Source organism: Zosterops lateralis (genome assembly GCF_965231275.1).
Source record: "Zosterops lateralis genome assembly, chromosome: 9".
NCBI classification, from domain to species: Eukaryota; Metazoa; Chordata; class Aves; order Passeriformes; family Zosteropidae; genus Zosterops; species Zosterops lateralis.
Window position 1 is genome coordinate 24,191,139 of NC_139769.1, and position 13,532 is coordinate 24,204,670.

Sequence of the window (13,532 nt, forward strand, 5' to 3'; positions counted from 1 at the left end):
ATGTTCTTCCATGCAGAAAAAAAAAGGAGTCAACCCAGCTTCATCTCTCACTCCCAGTCACACACAGCATGGGGCAAAGTTTGGAGAGCTCAGGTAAACAATTACCCAATAATTTGTGTCATTCCAACACCTATAAATGTGTATGACTTTTTGTCCACGTACAAAGAAATCTCTACTCATTCTGACTTCTCTATTGGTGGCCAAAATTATATCCTGAGAGGTTTTTTTAAGCCCAGACTCTATCCTGCTGTGACAAGACAATGAGCCACTCTCTGGTGAAATATTTTAGCTTTGAGGAAGGAATGGCTTTTTGCAGATGTAAGACCCACAGAAATCAATTTAAACCATTTGTTTCAGCCTCCTCTAAATATCTACACCAAACAAGGAGGTTCCAGTTATAACAACTGTCTCTGGCAGAGGCATAATCCCTCAGTTTGGCAGGAGACAGATTCTCTCTGAGGCGGATTTCTTCTGCATTAGACTTGTTTCCCACATTGAGGAAAACAGAAGTTCCGTCCTGCTGATGTAAATTGACTCGTCTGTAGATCGATGTGGATCCATCTCCTTTCACTTGCTTCTTCACATCCAAGAACTCAAATCCATCTAATTATTTTCCCAGCCACTGTTGCCAACTCTTCCATGGAAGTCTTGGAGACTGGATTTTTTTATGTCATCTAGCTATCTATTCTGTGCCCAGGGAATTGAAGTGCTGGCTAACACACCACTTTTTAAGCAGTCAGAATGGCTGCTCGTTTTACCACAAAATTTCTTTAATTAGATTGGCCCAAATATGACTTCCTGTGGCTACAAGCCACATACAAATGTATGTGTTACATACATACAGACCAATCTTCATGGATGCTTTGTTGTAGAATAGCCAGTGTTTGAAATTTATCAGAAGAATCACCGAGACAGATGGAGCCGATAAGCCAGACCTGGGACATTAGGCATTAGGCCAAGCGTACTCTCACTGGAAGTCAGAGATATTTTTAGTAAAGCAGTGCTTTTAATGGCAGTACCTTGAAGGCACGTCCCTTATGCAGGCTATAAAAGCTCTAGACAGAGCAGACTGATAAGGCATTCCTTGCTTTGGAGCCTTTAGAAGAATGGACCGTGAAAAGAATACATGTGTATATATATATATATATTTTATTTAAAGGGTTGGAAGCGGCGCCTTTGGCCGCGGCGGGGCGGGGAGGTAGGAACGGAGCGGAGGCGGAACGGTCGGGGCGGTGCGGCAGTTTCCGGGGAGCGCCGGGGTGCGCGGCGCCGCCCGGAGTGAAGGCGCGGTGCACACGGGCGGGAGAGCATGGAGCCGGCGGCCGGGCCGGGCCGGAGCGGGGTTTGCCCGGCCAGGCGGGCCGAGGGGGGCACCGACCCGGGCCAGGCCTCCTCCGCGCCCGGGCGGGCCCCGGGGGCACAGGGCAGCTGGTCCGGGGCGGCCGGCGGCAACTGGATCACGGCTCACCCCACGGTAGGGCCGGGCGGGGGTCCCTTGGGCTCTCGGGGGTCCCTTGGGCTCTCAGGGTCCCGCTCTCCCGCCCGCATCCCGCAGGATTCTCCCCCTCGGAGCTCTCGAGGTGCACTAGGGTCTCCCAGGAGGGTTCTGCGGGGGGATGCCGATATAATTTATTCTATTGTGTGTGTTGAAGGGGGCTCCGGCCCGTGAGGTAGTGGGGGAATGCCGCTGCCAGCGGGGGCGGAGGTTTATAAAGCATGGAATCCCTGCTGGGAAACGTAAATGCTTTAAACTTCGACTCCATCTTAATTTTTACCGCTCTGAAAACATGGAGATGTTTAATTTGGCCATCGTTCTTATGTTGATGTGATGCAGCAAAAATAAGTAAAATTATTTACCCAAAAATAGGTGAAATGCCACAAAGCTAGGGCTGTTCCAGAAATAGTTGTGATTCCTCTTGTGTTTATTTTGCTTGCTTTTTTTAAGTGCTAAAATATGGGGAATGCGGCAAAAGGGGCTTTTGAGATACGGTCAGGAAACAAGTCCTGCTCTTTGATTGCCTTAAAGCTGCTTTGAAACCCCAGTGGCTCTGGTGGCTGTGGAGATGCTGTGTGCAATCTAAATATAACCTGTGCTTTCCTTCCTCAACGTCCCTCTTTGGGTCTCAGTTCACAGAAATGATGTCACTTGATGTGTCTGACAGCACTCAAGTCTACGCTGCCTTTTTGGTGTACCTGGACCTCTTGGAAGGTAAAGGGGGGAGGTGACTGTATCCCAACAAATGTCTTAGGAGCTGTTAGATTACTTGTTTGCACTGTGATAGGACCTTTCCTCACAACGTTCTTGGTGCCCATTTGAGAGTTTTTGTGCTGGAAGTTTCTCTGCCTCCCTGGAGCCTGTGCAGAGATGAGGGCCTGTTTCATCCAGCAGCTCCAGGTGTTCCAGGGCAAAAGCATGGGAAAAGAAAAAGGATGGAAAGAGGAGTAGGGGAAGGAAAGGGAATGTAAGAAGGTGAAGTGACAAGTTCAGTGGTTGAGCTTGTAATAGTCCTCACTTGTAGATTAATGTGAAGTTAATCATAATGTTTCACAAAAGTCACCATGTAGCACATGGATGCTGTGTGCTGGCCTGTATTCTGGAAAGGGCAGTGATTCCTCTAACAAAGAAGCTCATTTGCAAGTGTGGTAGCTGTAATTTATAACCACTGTAGTAACATTATGTAACAATATAGTAATTTATAATAAACTGTAGGTGCTGTGCTTAGGGCCATGGCTTGGTGGAGGACCTGGCAGTGTCAGGTCACTGGGGGGACTCCATGATCTTGGAGGGTTTTTCTGGCCAAAATGGTCCTGTGAAAGGCAGTGCAGTCTTCTGGTGTCTGCTCAGAGTGGAGCAGAGTTATGTGATATATAAACTCCTGCCTGGCTATTTCCAAGTTGGCTTTATTGAAAAGGGACTGTGAGTAGGCAGCCAGCCAGCCTAAGGAAAATATTTCAGTTTTGCTTGGAGCCTGGTGCTTCTCAAGGTCAGGGAAAGGAGGGATTTTACAGTCCAGAAATTGCTGCATCTGTTGCTGTTATACTTCTGAAGAAAATGCTTTTATAGTCTTTAAAAGAAGATTTCTGTAGTTCTGCAGCAAAAGCTTCATCCTTATCCCTTCAAGCAGGGGACTAGAACTGTGTATGATCATTAACCATGCTTTAGCACCTGCTGCTTCACAGTTCAGGGTGCTGGTGAAGTCCAGATTTGGATTATAGTGCTTCAGATGACAAAAGCTGTGTGGTTTTATCTTCTTTTTGCCTTTTGCAGAGCAGCTGTGTCAGACAGGTCACTGTTCACCATCCATCAGTGCAGCTCGAGCCAGCAGGCTGGTCCTGCTCCGTGGATTTCTTTAGCAGGATTGCTTCTCCGGAGGGGAATTTGGAGTTTTCCTGTGAAGAGAGGGAGAGAAAACAAAACTTTAGTTGTTAATTTAGATACTACATTTGTTATCTGACTGACTAAAACTTGTGTTTTGTGTTCTGCCCTTCTCATCCCCGAACTAACATTTCTAGGGAGGAACTGGCATGAGGTGCATCCCGTGGGAGTGGCAGAGCTGCAGCTGGTGTGTTTGCATGCCCGTGCCAGGGAGCAGGAGGGGCTCCAGGTGATGGTGCCAGTGCCTGCACACATCCTCATCAGCCACGAGAGGTGAGGCCCTGCTCAGTGCTTGTCTCGGGTCACCACTGACAGAAAATGGGGCACAGATACGTTTTACAGGCTGGTGGGGGCTTCGTCAGGAGGGGAGGGAGGAGGAAATACAGGAGTATCAGAGGAAAACAACCTCTCAGCCTGTCAGCAGTGATTTTGAGTTCTGCAGACACAGCTCGGAACATTAAGGAAACCTCAGCTTTGCATCAGTCTCTGCCTCTCCCTGTCTGGAATTGGTTCTTGGAGGTCAAGCAGAAACTGATGCCTGTGGATAAACACTTCCTGTTGTCTGGAGTTGCATATGTGCTAGGAGATAACAGTGGACACCAAAGTATGTGTTTGAGAGACAAGGTTAGAACACAAGACCTCCACAGCTCATGTTTTGAACATTCCTGTGCTGATTTTGTACTCTGGGAAATGCACGATGCTTCCTGAGTTGCTGGATTTGAAAGGACCTAAGGGGAAAGAAATCTTCTTGGAGCTGCCTAAGAATCATCTCTTTTTTTTTTATTGTGGATAAGCCTTGTATGGTTTCCTTTGCTTTTGTTTTCAAACCATCTTTTGGCCACTTTGAACAGAAACTCCTCTTACTTTACATCTAGGGTCTCACTTGCCTGTGATGTTTGACTTAATTTCCTCAGACATGCAAGAGCAATTAGTCAAGCAGAAGACAGCGCAGCCATGCATTTGTTACATTACAGATACTTAAAGCCTAGAAAACTTCCACTTCAGTAGTTTTACAGTCTATTTTAACTGGCCCCTGGAGCAATCTCAGACACACAGTATGATTTACTCTCTGATAAAGGCTGCCTTCTCTGACTGGTGTTTGCCATGATGACTCTCAGGACCTGAACTATTTCAGCAGCATCCTGTGGTTGTACATTTTTCACTTTCTTCTGTTCTCACTCCTGCTAGGAGCTGGCTCAGGGCTGGCTTTACAAATCTTTCTGGTTTTTGCTGCTTCCTCTTGCTCTGTGGGCAGCAGCCTGACACAGTGGTAGGTAGCTAATTAATTGCACTTATTAGATGTGTGTGTGCACTCTAGGGGTGAATTTTTTGCTTTTTATTTTGGGTTTTAGAAGTGATAGATCAATGTCTTGCTAACAGACTTTTATCATCATTTTGCTGTTTATTGGGTGAGGCGAAAGAAAATGATTTACTAGATATTGCTGGAGTTCAGTAATATTTTTGTGCTGAAAAAATGTTATATTTGCAAGTATTGGTCAATCACTCCTGGAGGCTTGGCGTTGCAGAGAAATATGATGTGATGTCCACAGCAGAGGAAAGCTGCTGAGAGGCCTTGCAGGTGAAATGCTGAGTGTCACCCAGCCTGTCTGCAAACAGGAGATGTGTGTGAATGAAAGGGACACGCTGCAACTCTCAGCTCAGACAAGATTTTAGGTGGAAATAGAAGGCAGCCAGTGAGGGTGTGGGATCTTTGAGGAATTCCACCTACATGCTGAGCTGTTGTGCTTGCCTAACATAGCGCGTTTCCACCTGGGCTGAAAACTTGGATTTCTGGCATTGGGTAAAGGCCAGGAGTATGTTCTGATTGATGTTTAATAGCACATATTCCACTGCATGCATGTCCTATCTTTTACTGTGTCATTGGAGCTTTTCATGGGGAGCCTCTGCACTTGTTTGTTCTGTGGTGATGCTGTTTGCTCTGCCTCTGGCACCAGAGTGTCTGGAATCCAGTACTGGAAGGATGTGTGGTGGAGAGGCAAGAGAGTGAATGCATCACATTGATTAAAAGTACAGCTTGTGACTAGGGTTTGCTGCAGAGCAACAACATAGGTTGTGTTGTCACTAAAATGAGGTGAATGCCAGGCTGCAGTGCCAGGTGTGTCCACAAAAGCCTGTATGTGTTCAATATCCATGGATGTTGTCAGGCTGGGAGGTTGTGTTTGTGTACAACACTTGGATTTGTGGTGTTGAACGTGGATCTGCATTTTGTTCAAAGCAGCACTTTGGGATTTTGTGCTACCTGTAAAAGCAGGGGAGGAGATATGAGTACAAGTGAATGCAGCTCACTTAGTGTTGAAAATAAGTCCTTGGAGGGATTTGGGATGGTGAGAATGTTCTGTGTCTACTCTAGGCCTGGAATTGTGCTAACTGCAAAACAAGCCAGTAACAGCAGCTTTTATGGGCAGCACTTCCTTGTTTAACCAGTAAGACCTGGGTAGGGTTTGGAAGTGACACCTTGAAATCAAACTTCCTTCTTCATTCTGCTCTGTGTTTTTCTCATTGGTAGAAAGAGGAAAGTGATTTACTAGAAAACAATGGATTTTAGTACTACATATGTGCTAAAAATAACCTCACATTTTGCAAATATTAGTCAGCCACTCTTGTGGGCTTGGTCTTCCAGAAAAACATAGCAGTGGTTCTCTACTTCAAATCCACGTCAGCCAAGCTCCCAGGTGTCTCATGAAGTTCCCTACTTGGCTGCCACTGAGCAGTCTGTCCTTAAAAGGCCACAGGAAAGTTGCTGTGGAAATTACCAGCAAGACATCTAGGCAAATGACAAATATGAGTGCCCTACAAAAAATAAAATCTGTTCCATGTTTTTTAGCCTATTACAAAATTTCGTCATGCCCAGTTTGAGCATGACAGTTAACTGCTGAAGGCAAAAGCTGCTTCCTAAGCTCAGTGTCCACTTCTGCAGAGCTGGGTGGAAGCTGCTCATCCAGCCACGGCAGGGTAGGGCTGCACAGGAACCCACCAAATTACAGAATTACAGGCTCTGGAGCAAAGAGTAAATGATCTGACACAGTCTTGAGAAGTGGCTTTGTGCTCTGTGTGCTCCTCAGATGAAGATTGCTGAATCTTCTGTGAGCGAAGCCCTGGGGAATACGGTGCAATTTCTGTCTGTCTTGGCCTGGTCTGACCCACGCACAGCTGGCTGAGGCTTGGAGAGCCTCTGAATTCAGCAGGGACTCTTGCTTGTGGGAGGAGTTGGTAGGTGCATAGGCTGGGGTGTGTTTGTGCTCACTACAACACCTTAGTGCACACCAAGTGCCTCCTTGTCAGGACATTCCAGAACTGTGGCTCCCCAGAGTGGGGGCAGCAGTCAAATCCTGGGAGTGCTGCTCCAGAGCTGGCAGAAATGACTTGCATAAACCAAGCTCAGCAAGTTAGGAAAGCTCACAGTGTTGACAGCTGGATTTTTTTAGATAGCCTGGAAAGCCTTGATCCTTCAAGGACCATGGAGTTAGGTCCCAGATCTAACAGAATTGGGCACTGTCTGTCCTAGCCAAATAACTCTGTCTAAGCAAAATGTTGCAGATAAACTGTCAGATTAAATGACATGTCACTGCTCTGTTTGTATTTTGTATACAAATGTTGTGAATGAAGGATGAAGTTGCCTGAGGTCATGGAGACCCACAAAGTTTGAGAAAGGTTTATTCTGTTAAAATGTTCACTTACTTTAGAAAAAAGCAATGTGTAAATGTTTTGTTTTAAAGCTCATAAGCATCCTGAGAACGAAATCTGAGGTAGTAAATCACACATGTATTAATAAAATGTATTTAGTGGCTCCTAAATGCAAGCTCTTTATTAGTATTTTTAATCTAATTTTTAAATTTAATATTTTAAATGAGATTGTGGCTCCCACAGCAGAGTTGGTTATGCAGTACTGTGGTTGAATATTAGTAAGTGTGTCCTGTACAACTTGCTGAACTTTGATACCTCCCTTTTGTGTGGTTTTTCTTTTTTTCTTGAACTTCCACAGAAAAAGATGTTTGTATTCCTCGGGCTTTCAATTCCTTCTCCTGACCAGTGTGGCACATGGTGTTTTATTTGCATTTATATTTTTCTTTCCATTACAAAACCTGAGTTTCTTCTAGCATTCCCTGTTTGTGTGTTTTGGGAACAAATCACAAGGAATAGTGGTATGCATTTACATCTCCCAGCTCCACATGCTCCTTCCCACGTATCTCAAGGCATTGGGTTAATGCTGCCTGTCCTGTAGCAGGGTGTGGAGCAGCATTCCTGCTGGTGAGCTGTGCTGAAGTTTGCAGTGCTGGCTAAATCCAAGGAATTGTGCTCTCTGGGAGGTTCCTGTGCCTTGGTGCTGACCCAGGCTGGGACAATGGCACGCTCCAGTGCCTGGGGTAATGATCCCTGCAGTGGCACAGAGACCAACTTGTGTGCACTCTGCAGCCCTGCCTGGTGAGCAGGGGAGGGAGCTGTTCACGCTGGCCAGGCCTGCAAGGAATTATTCATCCAAGTATAAAGGGCAGATTGAAAGCCTTTGGCTTTTATGGGATGGAAGGCAGTAGTTCCATTTCAGCTCAATAGAGCTCTATGCAACCTCCATAAAATGCTCTGAGCTTGCAGAGTGATGTTGCTTCTCAGAGGCATTGCATGGGATGTGTCCCTGAAATGCTCTTTTGTTCATCACAGAACTTGCTGCTTGAATTCTTTATGATTCTGCCCTTGCTTGGTTTTTGCAGAGTCAGCTGAAGCCTCAGGGTCACCAGCTGTACACCTGATCCTTTCTCCCAGAGAAAAGGGCAGTGTTATTTTGTTAGGAGCAGATATTGGGAAACACAGCACAGATTTCTGATGGGTGTTGAGGGCCTGTGGAGTGCAAAATTAAGATGGGGGAAGGATGCCATATTCCCTTCTGCACTCTGGATGGATTTGTATGGATTTTCTAGTTTTGTTTTTGGATTTGTTTTATTTTAAAGCTATTAATTGCCACAGTAATAGAACACCAGGTCAGTTCACTGCCATCATTTGAATGCAGCAGTAATGACAGATGCAGGATGACATTGCTTGTGCTGTTCCCTTGGCTGTAATGCTCTTTGCACAAGGTTAAGTAAGTTAAACCTGCTCCTATGACTAATTTTTGGCGGAAAAAAGCAATTCCTACTGACTCTAGTCTGTAGATAACTAGGACACCTTTTCTAAGCCCTTTTTCTAATGCAAAGTGTTTTAGAAATGCCAGCTCTTTGGATAACAGGATGTTTGAGGTGAAGTCCTTTGCTCCTTCTGGAGCATGAGATGAATGTGAGTTTGCTTCCTGGGTGGAAAATGAGGGCTTTGTCCTGCCTGCACTTGGCCTGATGGGAGCAGATCTGGATCTGAGTGAACATCCAGGCACCATGAGGTTTTAGATCTGGGCTTTCAAATTACACTAGAAACTTTGCTCTGCGTAATCTCCAACAAATAAGAATTCTTATAAAAAATACTTAGTCTTATTCAACTTATGTGGCTTCTATAAAACTTTAGAGTGTTTCTTGTGGTGTCTGTATGCCCCTAACTTCAGTTATTTTTCTTTCACAATGTCTTTGTTTAGGAGGGACCTTTTTTGCGTTTGATGCCTAAAATTTCTGTGCTGCCTGTTTTAACATTCCCTGGCTTTGCATCCTGCAGAGAAGAAGAGGAGGGGAAGGAGTAGTTGCAAGGTATTTTAGCTTAGATTCCCCACTTTGCATGCAGCAGCACAATTGATTGTTCTGTGCACCCTCCTGGGGCTCTAGATGGTTTTTTTCATTTACCATCCCAAGAAGGTGGCATGGGCGGGGCTGTCTGTCCCTGGTGGCTGTTACCAGGCTCAGCCTGTGGGTGGACATGTGTTCAGGTGATGGAGTGTTTTGTTGATGTCCTTGAGGAGGTGACAGAGTGGCACAGTGCATTCTTCCAGCACAGGCTTTACTTGAGACTGTAGTGAAAATGTGCTGGGCTTTTACTGAGACCCTGCAGAGCAGCAGGAACTGTTTCTCAGCTGCACCTTTTCTTGTGTCTAGTGTCTCAATTCTGCTGAAAACTGGCTGTGCAGACAGTGGAGTGGGCATGCTGGAATTCCTATGGAAAAGGAGGACCCAGAGAGAGCCAGTCCCTGCCAAAGGTTTGACCCCACAGCTTCTGTGGGGCTCACACTGTTGGAGCACAGCTGGAACCAAGCCCAGAGTGGTTGTGGGCCCCTTGGTGTCAGTGTTCCATCAGGTGTCAGTAGTTCCAGAGTGTCCTGACACAGCTCAGGGGGAAAGGCTGCTCAGGGTGCTGGGGAGTGGAGATGGTCAAGGCTGTTGGCATCTGCCAGACTGCTGGATGCACTGAATTCCTCTGTTCTGCTGATGTTTGACACTTTCAGAAACATTAAATCCATTTCTGTTTAGGCAAATTCATCTTTTATAGCTGTCATCACCTGTATGGTGTAGCAGATGGTACTGGTCACTGAGGAGCTTATTGGTAGCCATTAACTGGGTAATTTAAATCAGCTGGTTCTGTTGGGGGGGTGTTACCACATGGACTTATTGCCTAGGACTTTATTCCATTGTCTGCAGCTGTTGTGTGAGAAGGGCAGCCTTAGGGTCTGCTTCCCTTGAAATCTTGCCTCCTTTAGCATGTCAAACATGCATTATTTGAATTTCAGAAGGCCAACAACACTTGATGCTTTATTTTTCCATTGACAGCATTAGATGCATTAAAAGGATTACAAAAGCTATACCTTTCCTACAGTATTTCATCTTCTTGCTCGTGGCAGGCAGCAAGTGCAGTAAAATCAGAGGTTCCATGGCTCCTTTGCAGTGTCTGCTGGTGCAGAGGAACATTGTGAACAGGCTGGACACAGGGGCTGCTGGGGATGCCTTCAGGGGAGGAGGGCAAGGGATGATGTCTGACACAGACTTCCTGAATTCCAGAGCTTATCCCTCTAAACGATAGCCTGTCACCACTTTGCAGATGTGCTGCAGTGCACTGTGGCTACTGTGGTATGCATGAATGAGAGCCCTTGTCTTGGGGCTGCCTGGGAGGAGGGAAGAGGAAAAGGGTGCATTTGCAGTTGTCGTTCTTCATCTGTGGACAGCAGAGTTAGCAGATCATCCTGATGCTATGGCTTGTCTTTGTGCTCCTTACATAAATCCTAGAACTCTTGTCTCCTGAAAAGAAAGGAGAAATGCAACGAAATGTCATTAATCTGTTGTGAGAACCTGGCTGCTTTTGGGACCATGAGGCATCTTCAAAGTCCTAGTTGCTAAATAAGGGAAAACAAAGTCTCAGGTGTCTGTGCTTGGCACTCTAAGAAGAAATCATGAGTATCAGAAATGTGGATCTAAGGCCTCACTGTTCCATCCCTCCTCCTAAACAGACTATGAGGAAAACCAGTGACAGGTATTAAAGAAAATAGAAAGCAGCTTCTGCCCTGGCTGACAGGTGAATCCAGGCCTCTGCCTGAGTCTGCTGTCAGATGCAACATTGTCCACACTCAACACAAGTTTGATTTCCTGAGCTCCCAAAATATCTCTCCTGGGTAGCTGTGCCCTTTAATTTGGCATTTTATCATTAATTCTATATTGCATTCCCAGGAGAGATTCATGTCCACTGCTTCATGGATAGTTCTTTCCTCACAGGGTCTCTGGCAGCAGTCTGGCCTTGCCACCCTAGAGCTTTCTTCAGACACCAGGTTGCTGAGGGTGGGGAGGCCCTGGAACAGGGTGCACAGTGAACTGTGGCTGCCCCATCCCTGGAAATGTGCAAGGCCAGATTGGACAGGGCTTGGAGCAACCTGGGACAGTGGAAATGTCCCTGCCCATGGATGGAACTGGATGAGCTTTAAGGTCCCCTCCAACCCAAATCGTTTCATGGTTCTGCATGTGACAACTGGATTCTTGCTGTCTGCATGTGTCAGGAAGGATATCTGTAATCTTTTCCCAGGCTCTTGTCCCCTGCCAGGCTTTTGGCAGGACACCCTGGTGCTGGGGGTACCTCTGCAGAGGGGCTGGAAGTGACAGGAGCCAAAGGGGCCAAGCACAGAGTCAGTTATCTGCCAAGTAAATCTGCAGGCAGAGCCTGCTGAGGTGGCAGTGAGCACAGGAGTAGATGTCCCATTACCTGAAGGGATCTCCTGCAGTGTCTCTCCTCTGCCATGGTCAGCACAGTCTCTCTCACCTTACTCCTGTTGTTAGGAAATGTGCTGATGTGGGAGGGCTAGGATGGGGCTTTTCCCAGCCCTGGCATCTCTTGTTCCATGAAGTAACTGTGTGTCTGGGCCAGTGGTGCGGGCAGGGGGAAAGGCCCTCCTGAGTTTACCAGGCTAGATTATGCACAGCTCAGAACACAGATGGATCCCTAAGAAGGTCATGGGTTTAACAGCGAGGCTTTCCAGGCTGCTGCTCATTCTCTGCCACGTTCCATTTGGCTTTTGTTAGAGGATCAAAGGGGTTCTGAGGAAAGATGGTGATTGAAGTCTGAAAGCTGCTGCCTTTAGAGAGAGGCCTGTTTTCAGCTGCAGTGCCCAGCCTCAGAGCTGCCTGTGCTCTGCTGGGTGAGCTCTCTGGGGTGCATGAAGCCAGGGCTGGTTTACCCTGGTGCACAGCTGAACTCCCTTGGAATGTAACCTGTCCCAGCAATCTCAGAGGAGCCCTCTTGCACCTGACATGTGGGGGAAGGACGAAGCTCCCTGTAGGGATCTTCTGTGGAAAGTGTTAATGTTCTGTCTCCAGTCACCACACTCCTTCAGACCTTGCTCCCCAGTCAGACCAGGAATCCAGGGACTCCAGGGATCAGTGTTGTCCTGAGCTCTGAACCGAAAAATAACTGGCATGTTACTCTTAAAATAAGCTAAACAGGAAAAATTGCATAACTTTGTCTTGAGCTTTTAAGGAAGACATTATTTGGGCTGACTGTTCTGAGGAAGGGCATTAGTCTTGTGGCTTCTAGTCTAGACAGGGAGGTAGAGAAACCTGGCCTGGGCTCCTGAGTCTTCCACGGTCTGGCAGAGACCTGTGGGCACACAGAATGGAAGACTTACCTCTGCAAATGGAACTACTCTTAATTATTCAGTTCTCCAATTGAGGACCAGGTGTTATTTAATTAGATTTCTTATATAAGTCTGCTGAAAACAGGGCCAGTAGAGATTGCCATGTTAGGATTGTGGTGGATGAGGGATGGCTGAGGCACATGCCCATGAGTACACCTTAACAAAGCTTAGAAGCATATGTTGAGCCATTTCCAGCAGAAATGTGTGTAACTGATTCTGTTATTTTCCTTTGTTGCTTGATTACACAGCTTTGGATTTTTATTAGAACAGATACTATGCTCACTTTAGTGAAGACAACTTTGCAGAGTGAAAACAGGCTGAATAAAAATAGTGCTATTTTACCTTTGTGCCTTCGTAGGTGGTTGTGGACTCCTTTCTAAGTGTTTTTTTTCCTCACCTAGGTTAAGGGAAATTCTGAAGAAAGCTTCTCTCCCTCCAGAGGATCCGGACACCCTGCAGTCAGTTACCTTGGCCGTAGTTGAGACAGACTCCACAATAGTCTACTATAAAATGACTGATGGCTTTGTAATGCCAGATCCTACTCATGATACCGAAGACGTGGATAATAAACAGTGGAGGAAGAAAAGAAAGAAACTTTTCAAATGACTGGGACAGAGAAAACACAACATTACTTGAACTCCTGTGCTCAAACCCAAACAAATGCAGGAACTGATGTATGTGAATAAGCGGTGTGCTAAAGTCTGCCTTGGCATATCAGGGATGGGTTCAGGGAGAACAGAGGCTTGTGCAACTGCACTGTGATGAAATGCCATTTGAGGTATGAAGTAGGTCATGCTTTGACACAGATCAGTCCTGACTAATAAATAGACTTGGAAAGTGTTTGCAAAGCCTGTGTTTGCTCTCTATCTGGTCAGGTACATAACAGAATAAACACATCCTTACCCATACTGTAAATATTGGTTACAGGTAAGTCTGAAGGGTTTTGTAGTTTACAGAGTGTCTTTGTCTTAGCCCTGTCAGAAGCACTCATGCTGCCTCCCAGGTTTCATTGCTGAACGTTGCTTTCTTCCCTCTGCTTTTGGAGAAAAGGCTTTTCCACAGAAATACCTTAGTGTAATTTTTTCCCTGCAAAGGAAAACTGATTATAGCAGCACC

At 46.2% G+C, this 13,532-nt stretch overlaps 1 protein-coding gene across 1 annotated transcript; it reads left to right on the forward strand.

Annotated features, from left to right (window-relative positions):
• Positions 1-1,309: 1,309 nt before the first annotated feature.
• Positions 1,310-13,256, forward strand: TSEN15 (tRNA splicing endonuclease subunit 15; the record flags this gene model as incomplete). The annotated part of the gene is made up of 4 exons (XM_083868056.1): positions 1,310-1,474; positions 2,128-2,209; positions 3,514-3,649; positions 12,818-13,256. The coding sequence occupies 4 exons, from the start codon at positions 1,310-1,312 to the stop codon at positions 13,020-13,022; spliced, it is 588 nt and encodes a 195-aa protein (XP_083724182.1). The 3' UTR covers positions 13,023-13,256.
• Between the last annotated feature and the right edge of the window lie 276 nt (positions 13,257-13,532).